Here is a 13892-nt window from a genome sequence, read left to right on the forward strand (position 1 = left end):
CAAGAGGAGTACTTGCTCGACGAAGAGGTATCTCAAACGGTAGAGAAAATACAAGATCCTTATCCATTTGGCATTTTAAACATCTTGAGACAAAAGCATACACGTCTCTCTCCAAAGTCCTTTCCAATGAAAGCATTTTCTCACAATATCATAAGTCTTGAAGAGACCCAACTGACTTGCCAATGGCATGGAATGCATTTCTTTAAGTACCTTTCATCATTCAAGCCAAAGGTGTTTGAAGAAATGCATTCCATGCCATTGGCAGGTCACTTGGGTCTCTTCAAGACCTATATGATAGCGTGAGAAAGTGCTTTCATTGGGAAGGACTTTGGAAGAAATGCCAAATGGATAACAGAGAGACATGGTTTGATTCTGGCCTACTTTGCCCTCTCACTTTGCAGCAGCGAAGGGTTGAGATAAATAAAGGGCCCAAGGAGTGTTAATTCCTCTCAAAAAAGAAAAAAGGTTTAACTAGATCTAATGCGTTTGAAAAAAAAAGTTTATATTAACTGTTCCAAATCTGTCATACACCAGAGCCAGAAAAAGAATATAAATAAATATTATTGGTCAAAAAAAAGTTTAGATCTAATGCTTTGGAAGAAAAAAGTTTAGATGAAAAATGTGGAATAAAAAATGTTGTATAAAATAGGAACCCTAACATTTTGAAGGTTTCTTCTACTGAGGCTTCTTCGTCCGTCTCTCTGAAGCGTGTGCTATGTGTTGAGCGGCCTGCCTACATTCAGCTATGGCGGAACAGGTGCGGTGTCCGATTCCCTCCTCTTTTTGTCATCTACACAACCTCTCTTCCTCTCACCGTTTGCTCTTTTCTGCTGCAGACGGAGCGCGCTTTCCTCAAGCAGCCGAAGGTTTTTCTCAGGTGACTCTTCCTCTTTTATGGTCTGCTTCCTGTTTTTCTTTAGGGTTTAAGACTCCCAGAGAAGCCATTGAAGGTAGTGCTATGCCATTTAATGTCATTATAATGTGATTTGTTTGTTTTAGGTATAATTAATTGAGGGCACGGCTTGCTGTCCAATGCGAACCGAAACTTTGTCTGTGTTTTGGGTTACGGAGGCCATTCAAGGTGGGATTTGCAGGTTGTGTTGCGATAAGCATATGAGATAACCAATTGAAGCTAGGGTTTCTGGTAAATGCGAGTGTCATACTAGGGTTTAAAATCCTTAGAAGGATCCATTGAAGCTAGGTTTCCTTAGGTAAGTGCAAGTGTCACCAACTTGGACAGATTACCAAAGTTGCCATCTAGGGTAGGGTTTTTATTCAGGTTTTCCCAAGTATCTTCCTTTGTATCAGGATTCTAAGGCTCCTAGGGTATGTTTTACATTTATTTTCAAGTTATTGAGATGCGATTAGCACTTTAATAGGCCTCAAGGCTCCTGAAAAGACCTTTCAGATGTGGTAGTTTGTAGTTATGTGTTAAACTTGGTAAGAACCCTATGATATTTAGGAAATAGCAGCTCTGTAGTGGAGTTATTTTGGGTCTGATGGAGTTTATAGCCAAAGCCTCCTTAGGCATTCCTGTAGGCAGGCAGCTTGTTGAGCTGTCTTGAAGTTTTTTCTTTTTATCTTTTATTTTCTTTTTTCTTTCTTTTTTCTCTTTTTTTATTTAATACAATAAATAAGCACCAATTTTTTATTTTATAAAAAACCCTAATCCCCCTATGGCCCTCCCCTTTGCGCCCACTCCATAACCCTTTTCTTAACATGAGTATTATTCCAAAAGAAAAAACACTCCTAACCCTAACCTCCCCTTATGATGTCAACATTCCCCCCACCCCCTAGCCTCATGCCTACGTAGCCCAAACCCCCCATGTCTCATAGCCCAACCCCTCCCCTCCCTTTGATACCCGTGCATGCTAGCTCCTAATGCCAACTCCATCCATGCCAGCTCTGGCAATTCCCCTGCGACGCCAACATTCCTCCACCCCCTAGCTTCACGCTTGTGTAGCCCAAACCCCCCAAGCCTCATAGCCAACCCCTCCCCTCCCCTGTGTGCCCCCCCTTTAACACGTGCATGCTAGCTCCTGATGCCAGCTCCACCCATGCGAGCTCTTGATAATGTCTCTTCTTGCATTGTAGCCCCCTTCTCTCTAAAACCGCTCATTCCTCTCTAGTGACTCTCCTACTCTGCCAATCCCCTCCTCTCTGGCTGGTTGTTGGAACATGTCAAATAGGTATCAAATTGTGGGATGTTCTAAGGGTCACCATTTTAGATCAAGATGTTTATCCCACATGGGAGATTTTGGTTGTAACCTTTTGGTGCCTATATAAAGGCAAGTTGAAGTTATGCACAAGTACTTTTCTCATAATCTCTCATGTCTAGATTTCTCTCTCTCTCAACTCTTGTGAGTAATCATTGTCATTAGCATTATCCTAAACCCTAATCATGATGCTTAATCATTACCATCCATCCTAATCCTATGAAGCCGTAATTTTCCTACATAGTATTAGAACCATGGTCTCACTAATCCCAATTTTCCTCTTTCTTCTTTGCCAAAATACCCCTACCAAGAATGATTTGCTTGGTTCTCCCTCTACACAATGGACCTAATCATAAACTTTTTGGTTCAAAAGAAAGGTCCTTCAATTGCTAAACTACACATAAAATGGCCCATCTTAAATGCAACACGCAAAGCAAACAAGCACCTTTGCACATCAAAAATTGATGAATTTCTCAAGCAATTGGACAAATTTCTTTTAGGTATGGCTTATTGATAAAAGTTACCTCCTCATGAAATTTCAAGTCAATTGATGCTCTGTATAGGTAGCTGGGAGGAGCAAAACAAAGAAATGCAGATTTTGGACATTTTTTTACAAAATCTTTAAAACCCCTTGAGGTGTTATTTAGCAATGGTTCGAGCTTCCCATAGAACAAATTGCAAGGCTTTTCATCAAGTGGATATAGTGAGAACCAATCAAACTCATTTTTTGTATAGTTCCATTAAGCAATGATTAAGTAATCAAGTGCATAAATTTTAGCAATTGAGGGTGCAATATTGACCTTGGAGATTTCTCCATCACTCTATTGCTTTCTTTTATAAAAGCCCCTTGGTTTGGTTCCCTAGTTTCAAGCTCCAAATACTTATAGTTTTTAGCTTAGGTGGAGCATCAATGTTTTCGTTATCTGTTAGCATGTAACCACTATGGTTGAAGGTTTGGTACATGATTATGGCTTCTTAATCTCAAAAGCAAAAAGCCTAAGGCTAGGTTCAAGGTGTACTACAATTTCCATGTCGAAGGACTAGCTTTCTCATAGTATCTTAGCACCAACATGCACCTATATGGTGAAGGTGTGTTGATGCGAGATGAGCGAGTGGAAATTGAGCCGATAATGTAAAACCATGAAGATGCCACTAAGTCCAAATTAGTGGACAACTTAAAGTCTTCAACAAAAAAAAGTCTCAAGTAGTTCAAAGAAGAAAGGTGAAGTTCAAACTGTCTACTCCAATAATGGTTCTTTCAAATTTAAAGAAGATCGTTTGTTCAAGAAGAAGATGTCATCAGCACAGTGTGAAAACTATGAAGAAGTTTCAAATCAAGCCTTCAAAGAAGAGGCTAACTTTGTCAAAGATGTATGAACCTTTTAAGTCTTGTGTGGTCTTGGCCAGCCTTAGTCCTTATTTCTCCTTATGTATTTATGTTATCATGTTTACTCCTTGTTTGTCAAACATGTAAAGTATTCCTTATATGGTGAAGTTGGTGAAACCAAAGCAAAAAGTATGCTTTGTAATCCAAATCACCCATTATAATCATTATTTGAGGGGGAGTGTTGGAAAATGTCAAATAAGTATCCAAGTTGTGTGATGTGCTAGTTTGGTGCCTATATAAAGGCAGGTTTTCTAATTGAAAGTATGCACAAGTACTTTTTGCATATTCTCTTTTGTGTCTTTTAGCAATCTCTCTCTCTCAACTCTAGTGAGTAATCATTATCATTAGCATTAACTTAAATGCTAATCATGATGCTTAATCACTCACATCCACCCTAATCTTGTAAAACCCTAAATTTCACACACTGGTCAATAAGGAAATGACACGCTAGCAGATCTCCGGTTGTTTGTGAGCTTGGCATACGTGTTGGATAGTGTAACCATCACAGAGATAGCGAAAACCACACAAGAAGTCCTTGTAATCATCAATGATACTCCCTAAGGATCTTGTAGATCATGTAAAGATGTTCCCTACTCTGCAAGAGCAATGCCCCAATGATTCCTTGTTTTCCATCTTTGCATGGGCAAGTGCTCACAGTACTGCTTGGGCACCAAGACTAGACGTCTTTGTCTAGTTCTCGCGCTAGTTGCCCATAGCTTCATGTGGTGAGTAGTTATGCCCACAAACACCTTACACTTCTAAACCACGCTACAATTTTCTCTTCAAATACCTATTACCAAAGCTAGGGTTTGCTAGTCTTGATCTGAATGTATGTTGCTTGCTTTGAGATCCTATTGACTGGATGTATATATCCCATCTAATAGATTTAGAATACATGTTTCTTGTTGCAGCTTGCCATGCCCTACCTCAAGACCATATCATGTAATTTTTAAAGTATATATCCCATCTAATAGATCTAGAATGCATGTTGTTCTTGTTGTAGCTTGCCATGTCCTACCTCAAGACCATAGCATGTAATTTTTAAAGTACCATGTTAGTATGTGAGAGAGAGGTTGAGAGAGGGTAAGAGTTTAATGAGATGTTAGTCCATGACAGAGAGGTTGAGAGAGGGTAAGAGTTTAACAAGATGTTCCACATAAAAATTAGGGTCACACATTCTCTTTAGGCAGCACCTTTAGGGTTTGAATACGTATGCATTCTTTTCTTATTGTTAAATGACTAGTCAACTCTGGAAGAAAAATAGCAAGAGTAGCTATGCAAAAGTAAGAGCGCTTGATTCACCCCTTGAGTGCATGAGAGTGGGGTTTAACCCTTTATAAGCAAGCAGATTCTTGTCACCGTCATTAAGAGAGGAAGGGAAAGGCATTGATAAGTTCCTATGGCAACAGAAGAGTGTAAAAGGAAGGGTGTGTGTGTGAAAAGAGATTGACCGATCTGTTTCCTTTCAATGTTTTAACCATGTTAAGTGCAATCACTTATGGTTTCCATGCTTACCCTATTTTATGTACATACATGTGCATACATGTGTATGGGTGTATGGGTATGGAAGCGCGAAAGTGTGTACACATTCTTGTGACAGCAAGCAAGGGTTTGTGCAACAAAGAGAGTACAAGATCTATTTCCTTTTAAAATTTTAAACCATTAACTGTACTCACTTGTGGTTTCCATGCTTACCTTCTTTTATGAATAGAAATGAAGAGGGTGTGTGTGTGTATCATAAGAGTGTGATATTCTCTTAACTTTAAAAAATAATGATTGCTCATGTTCATGCAATATTGCCTTTCTTCTCTAGCATGTTACAATGATGGTGTTTTACATTTTATCTTGGGGCTATATAACCTTGTTTAGCCGCAAACTGAGGTCATCTTTTTGGATGTCAACATAGTAAGCACATTCTTAGTGCTTTGATTTGTGTGCGAGAGAGATACATTGAGTAGATAAGAGGAAAGCATGTGAGAAAGAACAGAGGGATTGAAAGAGAATAGGAAAGAGAGACTTTATGCATGCTCTATACTAAAGCTATTTTTGAGCACATGCACAACTATTTGCTAATGCCATATTCTTGAGGTAAGTGTTGTGGTGAAGCAAGCCCAAGCTCAAGCTTGTGTGTAGGACAACAAGAAAGAGACCGACCTCCCCATCCTCTTCCTCCTCGAAATCAAACCGGCTTCTCTAACATCCACCACACCAAGCCTCCCCCGGCCAAGCATGTTTTGCTGAAACATTTCTTCAATCAAGAGAAATTAGGGACCCCCACCTCAAAACTGGAGTAGATGAGGTAAGCTCTAGCCAGTTAATAGATTCTAATGCTATTACCATAACTCACGTGAAGAGAGAAGAAAGAGGCATAATTCATGCTGCTATATAGCACAGCAAGGTCACAAAACTAGTAGTTTTCAATAATCATGTCCCTCGATCAATTTCAAAGGTAAAGATTTTAATCTTTTGGCTCGTTCACAAGAAGAACTCATTCCTTTATTTCACCCAGATGCTTGCATAAATTAGTAATCGCCACCTAGATGTAGGGTAAACCAATACAAGTGGAAAGGTTCTTATGTGCCATGAGGCAGATATAATTCAGTTCTCCTTGAATGGGTATATGACCAAACTTAAGTTTAGAGTCTTGTCCTTAGGCATATATAATGGGATTCTTGGTATGACTGGCTCATGTAGAAATAGCTAATATTCATTGTCACAAAGGAACTATTTTCTTCATGTATCTTTATGCGACAAGGTGCAATGGATTGGAGTAATTGGAGACCCTATCCTACAACTTATAAAGGCATCCAAGTTATTGAAGGAGCGTAGGAAGACACAAGCAATCTAGATTGTCACAAAGAAACTATTTCCTTCATGTATCTTCATGGAAACAAGGTGTAAGGGATTGGAGTAATTGGAGCCCCTACCTTAGAACTTATAAAGGCATCCAAGTTATTGAAGGAACTTAGGAAGACACAAGCAATCTAGATTGTCAAGCTCAATCCTCTAGGTAGAGTCAAATACAAAGAAACCAGAATGGTTGAGTGAGTATGCTAGCATATTTCCTGAAGATTTATGTAAAATGTCTTTGACTTGTGAAGTTGATCATGAGATATGGTTGATACCTACTGGAGCTCATCCAACTACAAAAAGAGCTTATAATATGGCCATTCCAAAAGCAATTGGACCCAAGGAATAGTTGAGGAAACTTTGGGATCAACGCTTTGTTTGACCCAATGTATTCCCTTAGGATGTGCCAATTCTTTTCCAGACAAAGACGGATGGAACTCTCAGATAATGCATTGATTATTGAGGGTTGAATATTGACTTATCATTAAGAAAAAATATAGGATAGATGAGTTGTTAGACCATTTGCATGGAGCCCTGATATTCATAAATATTAACTTAAAATCAGGATATTATGAGATCAGAATTAAGAAGCAAGATATTCCTAAGATGGCTTTTAACACCAATAGGGACATTATGAGTTCACAATAATGCCATTCAAATTAATTATTAAATACCCTTGATATCTTTAATTTATTGATGTAAGAAATAATTATAGAGCATCTGGATGATTTTGTTTTAGTCTGCTTTGATGATATTCTGGTTTACTCCAAGAATGTTATGAATCATGAGAAGCATGTGATAAAGTCTTGGAAGACCTCAAAAAGCATTAACTTTTCACCAAGAAGAGCAAGTTTAGTTTCTTTATTGATCGAATTAAATATCAAGGGTTCATAGGCCAAGAGATGGAATATCAATGGATCCCACAAAAGTGCAAACTGTCAATGGATTGGCTAGAATCAAAGACAATAAAGGAAGTCACATAATTCTTAGGGTTGATAGGGTGGTATCGAATCTTTATTCCCGAGTATACGAAGATTATTTCTACCTTGATGGCACTTCTTAAGAAGGATGTTCCCTTTCATTGTTCTTTAATGTGTCAAAGTGTGTTTGATAAGCTAAAAATCCTGTTACTATAATGAATCCTATACTGAACTTGCCAGAATTTGGGAAGCCCTTCGAAGTCATTACCAATGTCGCTGATTTCACTATTGGCAAAATCCTAATGTAGGAAGGACACCCCATAGCTTATGAGTCTTGAAACTTAAGACCTCGTAAAAGGAATTATTATGTTCATGACCTAGAGTTGCTTGCAATAGTGCACATCTTGAAGCCTTGGTGACACTTATCTTCTCAGATAAAAAATCACCTTAGTTATAGACCATAAGAGCTTAAAATGTATTTTCACTCAGAATGATCTTAACATGAGGCAAAGAAGATGGATGCACATGCTTGTGAAATCAAGTATACATCGGGAAGAAAAGAGATGCTCTAAAGCGCTTAGCAAGAAGGCCTCCTTACTTGTGGTGGCAAACGTGATTTCAAATCCTTTACCCACTGAAACTAAGGAAAAGATTAGGTCAAATAAATTATCCACCCGTATTTTTGCCTTGCTTAAATATAATAAGATGGCCTAAGAAGTAAAGAAAGTCCAAGGATTCTAGTTAGACAATGGATGTTTGTAATTCAATATCGATTGTGTGTTCCTATGCAGATAGAAATATAGGATTCTAAATGAATTTCGTGATAGTCCTATAGCAAGATACCTTGGCTATGTGAAGCCTTTCATGGCTATAAAGAAGAGTTTATTTTGGTCTGCACTGAAGAAGGATGTACTTCAACATGTTTGTCTACCAAAAGGATAAAAAATGTCAGGAAACTTGAATCCTTTACATAACCCGCAGATGAAGTGGGAGTGTATAAGTATGGATTTCATTACTGGATTTCCTTTAATTAATGCAAGATATAATCATGGGTAGATCGCTTGACTAAGGTTGTTCATCTGATTCCATTGAAAAAGCCATATAATACTCTTGATGTAACTGAAGCCTTCTTGTAGGAAATATTCAGACTTCATGGACTGCACCTAAAAGAATAGTCAATGTGATCGAGATGCTAAGTTCACATCCCACTTTCGGACTGCATTATTTAAAGTTATGGGTACTTCTCTAGATCTTAGAACTATCTACCATATGAAAACTAATGACCAGACATATCCAAGTGATCAAAGATATACTTTGAGCGTTTTGTGGATGAGAACCTAGAAGATGAAGAATTATGTACATCTGGTAGAATTTTCTTATCGAAGCATAGAGATGAGTACATTTAAGGCACTTTACAGAGAAATTATATTGGTCCAACACATTAAAAAAAGTGAAAATGATGAAGCAAATATTAGACAAAATGGATAATCAAATGAAGAAAATAAAGAAGGATATCAAAGCTATTCAAGAGCATTATGCTGATCTAAATTGAACTATCAGAGAGTTTATTGACGGTGATATGGTCTTTCTTTATATACGATCGAAGGTGGAAAGTACAAAAAGCTATCACCCAAATATTATGGACCACGTGTGATTACAAGAAGAGACTTAAAGATCAAGCTTACAAAATTTTTCTCCCTCCATACTTAAAGATTCACAATGTCTTTCACTTCAGATTATTGAAGAAGTATGTTGCACATCTAAGTCATATATTGGATGACAAGCACGTCACCTTTCCCGGTCAAGGTCATGAAATTGGAACTATAACAGTTTTGGGCAGCAAAGAAAAACCCCTTAGGAACAATATCTTAAAAGAATATTTAATCATATGAAAGTTTTTCTCGGTTGAGGATGCTAATTGGGAGAAAGAGGAAGAGTTGAGGAGATATTATCCCCAATTTGCAAGATGAGAAAATTTCGGATCTTCAAGTGGGGGAGAGTGTAAGATCCCTCTTCCCCTTACCCTAATATAGTTGAGGAATTTATTTTGGATGTATATTTCTAGTGAGAGAAGATATTTTGATATGAGCACTTTTAAATAAAAAATATTTATTGAGGTTAGAAAACATAATTTAATACTAATAGTCGAGATGTCATGTGTTAAATTTAAGTTTTGGTTTCCCGATGTGCACCTACACTCCCTGCACATTGGGATTAAATTAAAGAAAGAAAAGCATAAAAATTATTTTTAAATAAATAAAAATATTTTTTTTAAAATAAATAAAAATAATTATCCATTAAAAGATAAAATGACATATTTGTGCATTACACTTGGTAAAGGATGTGAATAGAGTACAATTAAATAATAAGAATTATTTGTAAAAATATAAAATAAAATATTTACGCATTACCCTTAAGAAAGGATGTGAATAGAGTGTAATTTAATTAAATTCAAGGGTGAATGGATGAAAGATTATAGTAGTATAAGTTTGAAAGGTGAGAATGAATTGCTTACGACTAACTTTTGGAAGAAAAAATAATAATTAATGTGGAGTCTTTGGTACTCTTCTTCGGGATTATGTTCTCAATTACATGGATCTCCTTTAATATTCTTCTTCCATTAACTTGAATAGTCAACAATAGGCAATTATTCATGTGCTTGACCTATTAAGTGCTCTTCTATGGAGGGTGTTCTTTTTTTACTATTTTTTGTCTAGCTCTTTTCTTCCTTTCTAATGTCTTCATTTGTCGTAATTATTGTTATAAGTTTTCCTTGCAAATTTTTTGTTTGGCGATCACAATGCCCTACAAGGTCATCAATTGTGTGCAAGTGAGTAATATGGATCTCAAAAGGTAGTATCGGAGCTAGTGATGTAAGCAGTACGGATTCTAGAAAGGTAGTATTGGTAGAACTTTGAGTAAATTTCTTTCCAATACCAGTGCTAGGAATTTTGATGGCGTGCTTTATTCCAGGATTGGCATATTAGATCTCATATCCATCATAGTGGTACACTAGTCTAGGGCACATCTACATCTGCATGGTTTCACTTGTAATCATTACTTTACACTCAATATAAAAGTTTTTGAATTAATGCATTTATCATGGGTAGCTCAATACAACAAAATGAACAAGAAGAATACAAGCTCTTTTCCTCTTTAGCCCATTCAAATGATATTTGAAAGCTTCTTGCTTTAAGATTTGAGAGATGGTTTGTATAGTATTTCAAAGTTGCTTGACATCAAACCCTACGTCCCTAAGTGAGTTGATTTGCACATCTTTTTAGGTACACAAATATCTAATGGGAATAAAGGTGATGCTGAATAGTTTTGTAGTGGCTATGTGGGACTACCACAAGGCCCTTGTTCAAATTAGAAAAGCACCAAAATAGATATACATGTTATATACTTCCATGCCCATCATTCCCAATTTGCTCCTCTACTATTCTAATTGCTTTGATAAATTCACTCATATTTGAAATACAAAAATCGAAGAACTATGGCCATAATGCTTACATGGATGTACTAGACAATTGTGAGCAACTCAATACTAACATGTTTTTCACTTTCACATTAAAGGCAAGACATAAAACATCTTAAACATGGGGAAGGAGCTATATTTGATTTCTCGTGGTGGTATGGGGATGGGTGTACATGGTTACCCTAGGATGGTAACGGCCAATCAATTTCCATTCTCAAATCCAAGGAGCATTGAACAATGTAGGATGCTTAATATAATCTTTGCAATATATTAAGAAGAAAAGCCAAAAAAAACGTAGGATGCTGAATAATCTTTGCAAAATAAGCCATAAACGTAAAAGATGCTTAATAATATTTGTAAAATTTAAATAGTGTATGGTCTTAGAACAGACTAGCAGAGAAGTTGGTTTGAAGAAGTACTTGATCACAAAACTTTGCTTTATACCATTTGGGAAGACATTACTAAGGATATGCATATAAGATGTCATGTAAAAGTGCTATTTGCTTTATACCATTTGTGCAGCTGCATCAGAAAATGTGTGGTACAGAAAATGGGTTGCTGCTCGAAGACGTGGGTGTGAGTGGGCGTACCAGAGTTCTTCGAGGAAGGTAACAGCTATCCAAACCTAGCTCCTGCAGGCATGGTAGCCATCCAAACATGTCATCCGGCAGTGCTTGTATGTCGCAACAACCCACCAGGCGGAGCTTCTCCAGCCGTGTGAGGCTTGCTATATTTCTAGGCAGTGATCGGAGACTCCCGCACCAAGACAAGCCGAGTCTCATCAAGCCCGTCAGGCTTGCTACTCTTTCCGGTAGCGAGACTGGAGGCTCCCGCACTGTAAGGTTCCCCCCTTCCACAAATAGGGGAAACGCTTAAGATAGTCCACTAAGTCTTATCTTGGGAAAAATTTCCTATTCATCAACACCTTGACCCTGCAGAGATTCAAGGATACGATTCATAGGTAAGACCTAGTTCTATCCCGCAGGGGGAGCGTGGTCTTCTAAAATCAAATCACCCATAGGGTAATTGATCACATAAATTGGGCAACAACGCTTTTTTCCTCATCCATGCAAGGCACAGCCGTTGGCCTAGTCTTCTAGAATAGAATTGCTCGAGAACCTATTTATCTAACGTAGGGCTTTCACTTAATATGTTGGAAAGCTACCCGACTAATCGGGTCCACCCGTCCGTAGGATGGTGCCGTCGGGGCATTCCATCCTCCCACTTTCCACCCTACTCACGCGTCAATTTGTTTTCTAATTAATCCTACCACACTGTTTGACATAAACAAACATGTTCCTTAATTAAGGCCCTTTCACAAGGTTTATTAAAACAGCCTTTGCCTTTTTCCACAATACAATAATGCCAAAGATAAGATTTATAAAAACAAAGTTTAAACATGAATCAATTTCATACAAGCCAAACTGGCTCTCTTATTCTTTTCCTTTATACCGCCGATGATCTAGAATTCGGCCTTCCAGCCTCCACATGCTGGGCAAAACCCTACGGGACCATACACCTCATCGTCGGCCGCTGGCGAGGACTCAAGCCGGCCTGTCGCCCTCTCAGGCTCCATCGCTCGATCCTCCCGCCCCTCAGAGGGATGTCTGCGCACTAGGGTGGGCTAATTCACCGCACTAGCTTGGGCCCTCAGAACTAGGCAGCATCATAATCAATCGCCTCAATCGGCAAACCTCATTATCCCAATGGTATGAGGGATACCATGGGCCAACTCCGGGCCTTACTAACGTCTCCGCCGTCCGGCTATACAAGCACAAGAACGGGGCAGCGTCAAGGCAGGGAGAAGTTGTACATGTACCTTAATTTAACAAAGATAACAATCCATTTACTCACTAAACCATCTGACTAGGATCCATGTCACCTTCTTTAAGAAAACAATCTTTTTCACAAAGATTTTAGCATTTCAACTTGAGATTGTGATAAGTCATTCTTTATTAAGGCATATGTTATTGCTTAAAAGAATACAAACTTTAAATGGTAAATCAATCAAATAGATCACTTGTAACAATCAATAGAGAAGCCGGGGCCATACCTCAACCCCTAAGAATGATGTATAATTGAAAAACAAAATATGTATATACCTTATAGAAATTTGTCGTTTATCTCGTTGTCCTTGCTTGTTAACAAGAGCTTTAGAACTTGACATATGAGAATAGAGTCTTCTAATACCTTGTCCTTTGATTGAAATCATCCAATAATCTCCAAGCTTTATCTCCTCTTACTCATACTGTGATTCTTCTCTCTTTCTAAGATCTATGGCAAAATAGCCTTCTCCTACAGGTCTACAGCATAGTATTCTTTCTCTAAAAGAAAAGCTATGGAGTTTAGGTCTCTTCCTCCGAAAGACTATAGCAATCTAAGCTTCTTTTCTGAGATATTAGATAAGAATGAAGGGATATATACATCTCAAACTCTAGGATTACCTTGAGGCTACTTGTTGCCTTCTCACAGTTTTCTCTATGTAGAGACCCTGAGAGAAACAGCAAACTGTTTCGGCCATAACTCTCTGATAAAAACTCAGAATATGGTCATGTAACCAGTCAAAAGAACGGGAAGGCATCTGGTCTACAAGCCAACGCGGGCAGAATAGGCAAAAACGTCTGTATATAGCCGCAAACGCACCATCTTTAGAAACGCGTTGTTTTTTCATATTTTTAGTATGCATGGACTCTAAAGGTGTAAAAGTACTCTAAATATGACCTCTTATCACCTAAAATCGAAATTCTATTTTTGGGGATACTTATCTCTTAATAGAACTATTCTTATGTTCTTATTTTTTTTAGGATTTTTGGAGCTAATATTTTTATTCTAACACTTTTCTAATGTTTCTAGCCTTATTGTCTCACTCTTTCTAATTACACTCTCTTTTCTTATTGAAATCTATATTCAAAGAGACACATACATACGTGGCTTGGGAGGGACGTTACAATCTCCCCCACTTAAAAGATTCGAGATGTCCTCATCTCGCGAGCTAGGGTAGTATCTAAGTAAATCCTCCTATCTCTTTCAAATTGGTGTCC

The 13892-nt window shown here is 37.8% G+C and overlaps 1 protein-coding gene across 2 annotated transcripts in view; it reads left to right on the forward strand.

Moving 5' to 3' along the window:
- The first annotated feature begins 616 nt into the window (after positions 1-616).
- Positions 617-13892, forward strand: part of LOC147633966 (small ribosomal subunit protein uS17y-like) — a 41466-nt gene continuing 28190 nt past the window's right edge. Inside the window, exons 1-3 of one of the 2 annotated variants that reach the window (XR_015266953.1) lie at positions 617-757; positions 837-877; positions 1000-2322. Coding sequence is in view for 1 of the 2 variants with exons in the window: in XM_086805045.1 (XP_086661171.1) it covers positions 746-757; positions 837-877 (53 nt within the window). In the remaining variant the exon portion in view is untranslated. Of the gene's footprint in view, positions 758-836; positions 878-999; positions 2323-13892 lie in introns of those variants that run through there. The other variant, XM_086805045.1, reaches the window with a different exon arrangement.

The sequence above is a fragment of the Cibotium barometz genome, chromosome 11 (genome assembly GCF_041138505.1).
Source record: "Cibotium barometz isolate CiBa-2024 chromosome 11, ASM4113850v1, whole genome shotgun sequence".
Taxonomy (NCBI): Eukaryota; Viridiplantae; Streptophyta; class Polypodiopsida; order Cyatheales; family Cibotiaceae; genus Cibotium; species Cibotium barometz.